At 37.6% G+C, this 11,616-nt stretch overlaps 1 protein-coding gene across 4 annotated transcripts in view; it reads left to right on the plus strand.

Annotated features, from left to right (window-relative positions):
- The window catches only part of rasal2 (RAS protein activator like 2), a 102,704-nt gene extending 99,311 nt beyond the window's left edge, over positions 1-3,393 (plus strand). For all 4 annotated transcript variants that reach the window (XM_088927384.1, XM_088927382.1, XM_088927383.1 and 1 more), the window contains one exon: positions 1,246-3,393. In XM_088927384.1, coding sequence (XP_088783510.1) covers positions 1,246-1,413 — 168 coding nt within the window. In that variant the 3' untranslated portion in view covers positions 1,414-3,393. The remainder of the gene's footprint in view (positions 1-1,245) is intronic.
- The last annotated feature ends 8,223 nt before the right edge of the window (positions 3,394-11,616 follow it).

Raw genomic sequence — 11,616 nt, forward strand, 5'->3', positions numbered from 1 at the left:
CATACAAAGGCGGAGCATTTGTGTTTTAGCTTTAGTTGTGCTGTTTGGTCCTGTTGGAACACCTGTGGTAGCCCAAAAAAAGCATAATACTTTATAGATTTTCCCTTTTAGTTACCTTTTAGGTTTAGGGTTCGAAGAGCTTTTTTTTTATACTGTTTTTTTTTCTCTTTTATACTTTTTTTATACTCTGACTGTATAGAGAGTCAGAGTGGTGGATGCAGAATTATCCCTCTCTCTGTTGCTCTGTGTAATTGCTGTCCTGAGCTGGAATGGGTGTGGAAGAGGTGCGTCATATCAGACTGCACCTGTTAGCTATAGCTTTTGGCTGCTTCAGACCCCCTCAGTGCATTTGTCTGTCCAGTCCTTTCCATCCTCTCCCTACCCTGCAGCTCCTTGCAGGCAACAGGTATGACCATGCTGTTTATTTCTGTTAATGGCTGTAAGGCCACTCTTATTTTGTAAATGAGAAAAACATAATCTGAGCATTACATCATTATTGATTGCGTGATGAACACCAAAATAATTCTATGCATCATCTGTAGACAGTGACTAGAAGTGATCCTGAAGGGATTGTGAAATGATCATGACTTGATCCTCATTCTGCAAGTGCCTCTCAAAGGGCTGCAAAACAGTCCTCCACCATTGAGACAACAGGTCCTCTCGGAGCCTGAGCTAATTGAAAAATTCCTTTTTATATATTGTAGCACCCATCTTCCTGAGTCATCCAAGCAGGATCAAAGTGAATGGGCTCTTGGCAGACAGTACCTGTGAAAGATCTTTGTAACGGGTGTATGTGGAAAATGCGGTGGTTGCACCTCATGTGCTTCTTGAAAGTCAGCAAAAACTTGCTCTTCTTTATTAGAGAATTAACATGATAAATGCGGTTCTTTGTGGCTGTTGAGAACAGCCATTGTAAAACTTTTTGTAATGCTTAAATATAAAAGGAAAAAGAACAGTCTGTATTTTGTTTCATTGCCATTTTTAAAATAAATTCATGTAGTACAAAGTGTCAAACTTTAGAGATCACTTCTAAGTCATGTTGGAAGTGCTTGAAATTATTATACTCATAGGTGCCCTACAGCAAACCACCTTCCATGTCATTGGAATGGAAATGTAGGCTGACTTTCAGCTGTGATAATGACAAACATTGAGCTCATCATGGATCCTGTTTCAAGCACTGAAACCCGACAGATTTTCACAAAGCACGGGGGTTGTGACAGGCCTGCCTTTTGCTGCTTTTTTTAGGAGAAGAGGATTAGCTCCTTGGATGCTGCCAACTCCCGGCTCATGAGCGCACTGACGCAGGTGAAGGAGCGCTACAGCGTGCAGAACATCCGCAATGGCATCTCCCCGACAAACCCCACCAAGCTGTCCATCACGGAGAACGGGGAATTCAAGAACAGCAGCTGCTGATGACCGTGGGGCGAAGTGCGCCCAGCACAGGCCAGGTGCTGTCGACTGCATCCCAAACAGACTGAAGGCTTCCAGAGCGAATGTCTCACTGGTTCTGATTAGCGAAATATATAAAAAGAATGTTGCCCTAAAAATAATTGTATATAGTAATATCTTGTATTGGTTGTGTACAGAGATGGAATGTAAGATAACTGCCAAGAAGAAAGGGAGTTAAGAAGGGAGGGACGGGTATGGGCGCTGTTAGCTATATAATGTACTGAGTTTGTGAGTTGTATTTTATAAATAATACTATTCTCCTGTGCAGACATAGCTGAAATTTTAAAAGATTTTTAAGTATTGTGTAATTTAGAGAATCTATAGCTAGGAGGTGTAAATATAAATAAGATGAGATGGGAAAAAAAAGAAAAACGGCATAAAGCACATAGGAGTTGAATAGTGTGAAACAAGTATAGGATTGGTAGAGACTGGAGGAATCTGAATGATGGAAGTGCAAGGGCAATAGAAGACAAAGCCACTTTAGAGCTCTCTCTTTGGCTACCCCTGCTTTCTCTTTTCTTTCTCGCAGTTTTCTTCAAACGATGTCAGATTCCTTCTATGAATTTGAAATCCTGTATATTAAAAGTCTAACATAGCCTGGTTCTTGGGTCTCTAACACACTGCCTGGTATCTTAGATTCAGACTGGTATTTGTGTTCAAGTTCTGCTTTTCCAGACCAGGTGACTGAGCTATCATCAGCCTCTGTCTTTGGACCCTTGCACACCCTGTTTAATTAATTTATTTTTTTAGTTTCCTTGTCTACATCATTTTCCATGAAACTGGTCACAGTTCGTTGGATTTCATTGTGATAATTTCCATGATTCATGAATTTTGCATCTATTGTGGATGTTACTGTGTTGTACAAGTCTTTACTGTTTCAGTTTTTTTCTGTAATTGCAGAAAAATTACATATAATCTTTTCCAGTATGTTGTACATTTTTTTAGGAGCACAGATGCCTTATTTTACCAAAGGTGTGACATGAAAGTATAGTAGCCCAACAGTTTCCTATTTGTAGGCATCTCAAGGAGTCTGTCTTGTTCAAATGAATCTGTACACACTTCAAGAAAGTAAAACAGGAAGGATGCCAGGCTGAAAGCTTACTGTATTGATATAAACTAGAGTTATTTTTTTGTAATACATTTTCAAGTAAACAGAAGACATCAGTTGTAACTTATGGATATTAGTCTTCATTTCTAAATTCGGCATTTTAAAGCATGTATGATAAAAAAATTATCTGTATATTTTAGAAATTTATCTCACTTGGAAATTGTAGATCTGAAAATATTTTATATCAGCAGGCAGTAATATCAATATTATAATTTAAGATTGCTAAATCTTTTAACTGTTTGGAGATTATTTTTTAGTGCTGAGATCATAGAGAATATAACTTCTGACAACTTCTGATAACTTGCTTTAAGATACAACCTTATGATTGAGGGCTCTTTAGCCTCTCAAATATGCTTATATTTAACCACCTGAAAAGGAACTACCCCCAATCTCCAGACTCAGTTCTCTCACAAGATGGCCTTAAGTAACCTCAAAATTCTCATTGCCATTCTTTCCTTGATCCACACTTGTGATGTATCTTGTCAGAGTACTCCTTGAGAGTAGACAAAAAGCACTGCTTCACAAATCAGACTGCCAATTTCCATCAGACACCTTTTTAGCTTTAATGGAAAAATGACTGCCTCAAAAAACTGCAATAAATTCTAGAGTATATATAAAAGTGTGCTCATCAAACAGGATGAGCAATGAAAAAAAAATCAGGTTTAAAAGCAGAACTTGTATTTCTGGTGCTGAAAGTATGCTAAGTGGTGCCTCTCGTCTCATTTAAACAAGCTTTAATGAGCACTACATGAGTTTCAGAAATGTAATCTAAGGGATTTTTTTTTGCACTGTGACGAGTAAACTACGCCAATAAAAAATACCAGCACTTGCTAAAATAAGATGTCAGGTTCATTGATCCCTCTAAGGGTATCCGTGAGAGTTGTCATCAGCCCTTTATGTTTGCAATTTACACTGATGCCTTTCTGTATTCGACAGTGCCTGTTTTCTCCGATGCTTCCCTTTACTCATTGTACACTGTGGTGACCCTTTGTACCCCAGTTAAGTATGAAACAAAACTGCCTTTCCCATTGATTAAGAAATTACAGTCATCACCTCACAGAAAGAGGCACAAGGCTGAAGTTCTACTAAAAAAATAAAATTGGGAGAAACTGTTTGCTTTCAAAACTGCCTTTCATAGCCAGGTCTGCAAAGCCTAAAACTACACCCAAAGATTGTCCCCGTAATCCAGGATTATTTCATGTATGCTGTTATTAAAGATGGCACTTCAAGTGATGTCTGCATATCATTCACGCACATGATTTGGATTCTTTTCTTCAGCTTCTTTGGACGAGGGTTATTTTTCACATACCGTACTGTAGCTTCGCTGACCGCAGGAAAAATCAATGGTTTTAATAAAGCCATGAAAAATATGTAACAAAAATTGCTGAGGAGAAGACAAACCGTGGGGTTCTCATGTATTCTTTTGCCTCAAACCGTGTGGTGGAGATATTAAACGGAGTCCAAGATTTCTGTAAGGGCTGTTGTGTAAAATTTGATTGAACTGCATTACATTTCGGGGGCATGCCTTGCTGGTAAATGCTCAGCTATGTGAAAGTAAGGGAAAGTCAAGTAGTTGGAGAGGACGTCTAATCTGCTCTTCTCAGAAATAACAGTTCTGCTGACAAAATGTATTGCATGGAAAAAGACAGGTTAGGCAAGCAATTTTAAAGACATTGTAGGCAATCATTATTGCTTGTAGCGGAAATGCTCCTTTAGTGGATCCTTTGCCTCTTTAGTGTGATAAACTGAAAATCAGTGGCATAAATTAGTAGAGAATGAGGGCAATGAAGTCACAAGTCCCTGAAAAAGTCCCTTTACATTATCAAGTACGGAGGTAAAGCGTAAGCAATAAAAATGAAATGCTTCGTTTACATTTCCAGAAGGGTTAAATTGTCTTCAAAAATGTGTCGATGCATTATATTGGAACTCTTCACAGACGCCACCCTTCCAACCTAAAGGGGTGAAGCAGTGTTTTCAAAGCTATATAGCCGTGCTCCCCAGATTTGCTCTTTGGCCTTGTGTGAAATATTAGATTTTTTTCAAGCTCTTAAATGAGAAAAATAAACTCAGTCCATCCATACATCTTTAGAACACAAACCTGACGGCTGCTTTTCTTGTATCTGCTCAGTGTCACCTGTTAGTATTTTACTTATCTGTCAATGGCAATCCATGTGGTGGAGCTGTTTTACAAGAAATTAAGTTTGTGAACTGAGAAATTGGCATAATCGGCCATCTGCTTGTTATAAATGTGCAGTATTATATACTAAGTATCTGAAGAAACATCACTTCTAACTGCAACAAATTCACAAAGTTATCAGAAAATGACAATTTTATGGTAAAGTCATTAAACTGATGAACATTTAGGATCCACAGGGAGCCCACTGTGAAAGTCACGGGCTAATAGTGTGTGGTCACAGCTGAAATCAATACAACTGGTTCGTCCTTGACGCATGATTTGTATCAGGTTGCAGATGATGTCTTGTAGAATGCTGCTCCATTCCTCTGGTAGAGCCAGGAGATGCACGTCCTTGTTCACTTGCTCACCTAAAGGCCCTAAATGCCACATGCTTTCTTCAGTAACAATATCAGGAATCATCCCACAACTGTTCGGTGGGGCTCAACTCTGGTGAGTAGGTTATCCACTGCATAAATGTAACAATCTCATCTTCCACACCAGCTGTTGATACGCAACCAGCATAAGAAGTCCCAGGACTTGATCAATGTAATGTCATGCAGTAAACTACTACAAGTGGTTTCTGTTGTGGCTTAATGCTCTTGCCCAGAACATGACACTTTGACTTCCCCATGAATTGTAGTGATGTAAACAACATTTAGTACACTTGTATCACCATGCAACTCTCAACTGGCAGCCCACTGAAGCCCAGCAGGTGTGAGCCTGGCCAGTACCTGGATGGGAAACCTCCTGGGAAAAACTAAGGTTGATGCTGGAAGAGGTGTTGGTGGGTCCAGTAGGGAATGCTGTGGTATGTGTGAGTACTAATGCCCCAGTATAGTGACACTACTCTAAACAAAAGGCTCTGTCCTTTGGGTGAGATGTAAAACTGAGGTCCTGACTTTCTGTGGTCATTTAAAATCCTAGGACGTTTCTCAAAAGTAGTAAGCCATCTCTGAACTGACTTCATCACTCTGCTCTCCTCCCCACCGATAGCTGGTGTGTGGTGAGCTTACTGTGTGCACTTTGGCTTCCATCATCTGGGTGGCGGCTATATATTGGTGATGATAGAGGAGAGTCCCCAAGTACTTTGAGTGGAGTATCCAGAAATTATACTTGATGCAAAATCTTGATTAATCAAAAAGGCTCCACTGTTGATAAATCCACTGTATTGCTTCAACATACAGTACAGTTACATTATCACAAACACACTGTTCTTTTTTAAGGCTTGACATTAAAGAGGTGAAATTGCCTCATTACCTGTGTCCAATCAGCTGTCTCACTAATGAGATGATTTGGTGCTTATGCAAGTTAAAGTCACCTGAGTGTGTCATAGTCATGAACGATCAATTAATTAAATGGACGCCAAAACATTCAGTACTTAAAGTGATCATTCATCAGAAGGTTTTTATTGATGCACAGTATATTTTTTAATGTTGTGACTACTTTAAATGTTATCCTCAGTATGCAGAAATCTGACTCTGGCTAGGGGCACGAGTGTATTCTAAGCACACACCTGTTGTATGAGACCTTTCAGAAATGAAAGTTGTATATGGAATTTCAGAAATAATAACATACAGGGATAACATCAGTGTGCCAATAAGTGGAAGTACAGTATTATCTACTGTATGGTTCCAATACACTGGTAATGGTCACTCATAAACACCCATTCATAGTAATATCATAGGATGACCACGGATGTACAGAAGTCTCTGTAATGCTTCTGGGAAACCAGGACGCTGTGGGAATACAACTTGTGTGCTTCCTCTTCAGACTTCTCCGGAAATGGCCTTTTTGTCACAAATGAGAACTCATCGTAAACCTTCACTGAACTGTGCCCTGACTCCTTGCTTAGAAAATCTATGTACTGTAGTGCTGCCGTTACTTTCAACTTGCTTCCAATGTAACTGTATTTTTGTGCTTTCAAAGTCAAGGTTCAGAAGAAGCTATAGCTTGTAGCATTTATGCTTTTCGATTTAAAATCTCGTTTTGAAAAATCATTAGCACATTATATGCTTGCTGTGTTGCCTAAGCTCTGTTGTCTTTCATAATGAATGGAGATGTGTTAAGCACTCTCCTGTTTTTAAGATGGTCAAAGTTTTAGAAAATGGACAAAGATCTAGACACAAGGATCTCCTAGGTTTTAACCTACCACATGGCATGGCTGATAACTGCAGAAAACAGTTATAATTGTTTTAGGCATTCTTGTGTGAGCTCTTGCTGGTATAAATACATTAAAAAAGATTAGGAGTGAGAAAAGGCCACAATGCTGGTATTTATTGCAAATCTTTATCCTTCACCCTAGCTTCTTGTCAAGGCTTTAGGATTAAGCTGCCAGTGTGAAGCTTCATTGTCTTGGATTACCAGATCTGAGTAACTGCTTGTGCAGTTCTGCAAAAGCCCAAGTCACTGTGTGAAGCAGTTAGTGCAGAGTTGACAGTGGTATTAATGATTCACAGTGCAAAAAGAGATAAGCTTGCATGACTTCTCATGGAAGCAATGGTATTGTAAGAACAAGCAAGTAATTGTGAACCTTTCACATTATAAGCCTTCTTATTGCAAGTGAATTGTTTTGTGCAGTTTATATAACGAAGGTAGGTTGATACCAAAAACTCATGTAATTGTGGGTAGCTATGAAGGCTGAGTGTATACGAGGAATCACGGCCTCAGTGTCACTGCTTTAAACTTTTGTTCTGTGTGCTTAATCCAATCACATGGCTATACATTTGGTGCTTTGAAAACCTGCAGAAGGGGGCCTGATCTCAAGAATAAAGCTGGATCAAAGGGCACAAAACACAAACAAAAATATTCATTGAAATCTGTTATCTTGATTAGCCAAGTCTCACATTTGCACAGATGCATTTTAAAATGGGCAGCATTGGGATTTGTCCCAAATGTTCATGCTGCTTTTAAAATCCTGGAGCCTTTAATAATAATAAAAAACAGCCTACAACTATATTGGTTGAACTCTTAAAAAGTTGAAATTCTATATAGCATTATGTCATATCACATGAAATCACATGAAACGGGGCGGACTTATTAAGAGAAGCAACAGAAAAAGTGATACATACTGTACATTTATGTAATACATTTACATTTAATTTTTGCTGTTAACGTTATGTGTTCATGCTAGTGTCTAAGAATGTGCAAAAATGAGTTCAAGTACCTGAAGGAAAGGATTTAAGGAACACATCCACCCATTTTCTAACTGCTTCTTCCAGTTCAGGGTTGCCAGAGCCTATCTTGGCAAGCAATGGGCACGAGACAAGGTCTCTTCCAGAGCAGACACACAGAGACAAACACCGACACACAAACTCCCACCAGTGCAATTCTCCCAGAAGCCAATGAACCTACCAGTACATCTTTGGACTGTGGGAGAGAACATGAGCACCCAGAGCAAACCCACGACAACATGGGGAGACCATGCAAGCTCCACACAGATAGCACCCCTAGGCCAGGAGGTCACAGGGCCCCGGTGATGTGAGGCAGGAATGCTAACCCCTGCTCCACCATGCATTTAAGGAACCAAAATGAACTAATTTCTACCACAGTTTGGTATTTCTGTTTTATATGGTCCAGTGCTTTTGTTTTTGTATGATTTAAGAACCTTTAACATTGGAAAAGGAGGCCTGCTCTGTACCTAAAAAGTAAAAAGTATCAATTCATTGAAACATTATGCAGTAACTTCATATGTTTTATTCAAAACTGCAACATTTATGATACAGATTTAATCATTATGAGAATCTATTTATAATGGAGTGCAGAAATATTAATCTTTCACTATCCCATGATGTTCAGCACACTATTTTAATATTTTAAATAATGTATATTTGTACACTACTTAGACATTTTGCATTGTTCCACACTTTTCACTCAAACCTTCTCCTTCCTTGTGCAAACACACAATTCTATGGCGAACGTCTAATGAAGCTTTAGCATTTTTTTTATTTGCAGCTAACAGTTAATCCTGATGTGTATGTATTTCATAGTATAAAAAGTAGATTTTTAGTTTCTATGGATGTGTTCAGATAACATAAGGACATAAAAAGGTTACAGATGAAACTAGACCATTCGGCTCATTTACAGTAGCTTGTTTAGTTAGTAGTAGCTACTTGAACTAAGGTGTTTCTTGAAAGAATCCAGTGTTTGGCTTCAAAAACATACTTGCAAAAGCTTGTTCCAGACTATCCTTTGCTTAAAAAAAAGTATTATCAGTTTTAAATACACTTTCCTGTATTTTTCATACGTCCTCCAGCTTGTTTTTCTCGCTGTTGCCTCTGAAGAAGTCCATTGAGTTGACTTTGTCAATGTCTTTGACAATTTCAAATTCTTGAAACGGAACATCTCGTGGTCTTCTCTGTTGAAGGGAAAAAAGATTCATTTATTTTAGCCCTGTCAGTATGGGACATTCCTTTTGAAGAATGTATCTTTTGGTTGCTCTTTCTGGACTGATTCCAGCACAGCAAGTTTTTGTTTTGTCATGTGGTATCAAAAATTGTACCAGTATTATGAAAGAGGTGTTACAGTGCACTGCACAGCTTTAACATACATTTTAACACTTTCAGAGATGTCATATCATTCTGTAAGCTTTTTCTTATTGCGTTTCCACATTGTCTAAAAGTTGCAAATGATGTGTCAACATAAACACATTTTTCATAAGTAGCTTCTTCAAGCAAAGTGTTTTCCATCTTAGATTTATAGAAAATACTTGTGCCAATATTATGTATCATGCTGCACTTGCTATATTGATATTATCTCCTAGGTGTTTTCAGTGTTAAATTGTGTCTAAATTTTTTTTTTATTTTCTTTGCAATTCCTACAATATCTTCTAATCCACCCATTTTTTATCATATCCTTCTCACCTGACTGTTTTTCTAATTATACTATTATCTACATCATTGGTAAAAATGAGCATAAATTAGGATCAAAAGGCCAAATTCACTAATTTGGCTTAAGTGAACTAATTCGCTACTTCACTAATTTCACCTCCTCAGTTTGAGTCTTCACCCATTATCTATACTTTCTGTTTTCTAACCCCTAACCAGTTGAGTTGAGAGTAGAGGAGTTTATCAACCCAGTTCTCAATCCAGATACATTAGCTTGCATGTCTATTTCTGGTGATTATATAATTAATCTTTTTAGATCAATCTCATAGGAAGATCTCTTTTAGATTTTTTTTTAAAAACCTTTTGAAACTCTAAAATATTGGTTTTTCAAAAGAGTATATAATTGGCCATATTTGCATCCATCCATCCATTTCTAACCCCATTATCCATTACAGGGTTGTGGGGGAGCTGGAGCCTATCCCAGCAAGCAATGAACAGGCAGGTGTTTGTATCCATTACCTCTGATATTTGATAAAAGAACTCTGAAAAGACCTGTCTTTTCTAAATCTTTGTTGATTTCTGGCAAAAGGTGTTAGTTATCAGGAACATCTGAGAATGAATCATCTAGATTTGATGATTGAGCAACTGTGATGAGTTAGACTTTACTTCATTTTGGTTGCACTTGTAGAGTTAATTGTGTTTTGGCATGACCAAGTTTTCAAAGGTTCTGATAATTGTAAATTGAAGATTGGTAAATGACAAGCTTGCTTTGTTGTGCCCAAAAAGAGTGTTATTAATGACAGCTTATTAAATTATAAGAGTACAGTACTATTATAATATATGAACAGATATATATGTGCATACTTTGTTTGTGCTTATATATACTGTATATAAGCAACTATATATATATAGTAATTCCTGACTGTGTCTTGATCTTGTCTAGACCTTTGTACTGCAGAGTATAATTAAAGTTTAAATGCTTGGAGTTGAACAGTAGAAGACCCATTAACCCAGAAATATTCACACAGGACTGGATTGTTTAATGTTTTCTCATTTGGATCTGTGAAACAGAGTAGCGTCAAAATCCATGTTTAAATTATCTTTCACCTGTCAAACAGCTGTAAATTCATGGTGCAGAACAGTGAATCTCCAAGATGACAAGTTAATGATCTTGAAATCAATGAAACTCCCCTTCTGGAATCAAAATTGTGAGACAACACAGTTCTTAACAGACCAGCAGAACACACAAGGGTGGCAAACCAATCTAAACTGTTTTTAGCTTTTCTAAATGGAGGCAGAAAGTTTCTCAAAAAATGTCTGCAAATCATCAAACTGAAATCTATACTCTCCCACTCTCCTTTCTATTAATGGAAATGTTTTTATTGATTTTGTAGTGGGTTGCTCAGTAGCCTTAAATATTTTATATTCATTGTTAGTATTATAATTATTATTCCAGGAAAAAAATAATTTGCCATTAACACTGTCACACTGCACAGTTTTTTCCTCCATTATTTGGAAATGTTATGTTTTTTTGAGCACTAAAAGTTTTCAGAAGTCATTCGTACAATAGAGTAACATATTCAGCAAGAGTCCAATCATCACATGAGTCTGATTATTTCTGAGTCTTTTTAACGACTAAATCTGTTAAGGAACGTACTCAAAATCCTTGCAAAGACTTATGTCCTTCTTTGCCTTAAGCTTGTTCTCTCTAACTGTGGCAATACAAGGAAATGTACATTTTTAGTTGTGGGTATGTACTGTAGGTGTTTGCTAGAAAGTTAGTCTGGCTAGTTGAAAATAACTTGGCACCCATCTATAAAAATGAAAAGAAGCTTCAGAATGTCTAAATTACCTGACAAGCAAATTAATCAAGCTACCAGATGAAGAGAAGAGTAACATGTCTCATCAAATCTGAGGCATACTGCAAGCACGACAAAGGTTATGGAAAGAATGTAATTACACAGTAAAACCTACTTATTCGCTATATTTAAACTAACAGTCCAATCATTCAGGAGCAGTTCTAGGTAATGTATAATTGGATGCTATTTATATTCTACCCC

This window comes from Atractosteus spatula, chromosome 11, assembly GCF_055471065.1.
Source record: "Atractosteus spatula isolate fAtrSpa1 chromosome 11, fAtrSpa1.hap1, whole genome shotgun sequence".
Classification (NCBI taxonomy): domain Eukaryota; kingdom Metazoa; phylum Chordata; class Actinopteri; order Semionotiformes; family Lepisosteidae; genus Atractosteus; species Atractosteus spatula.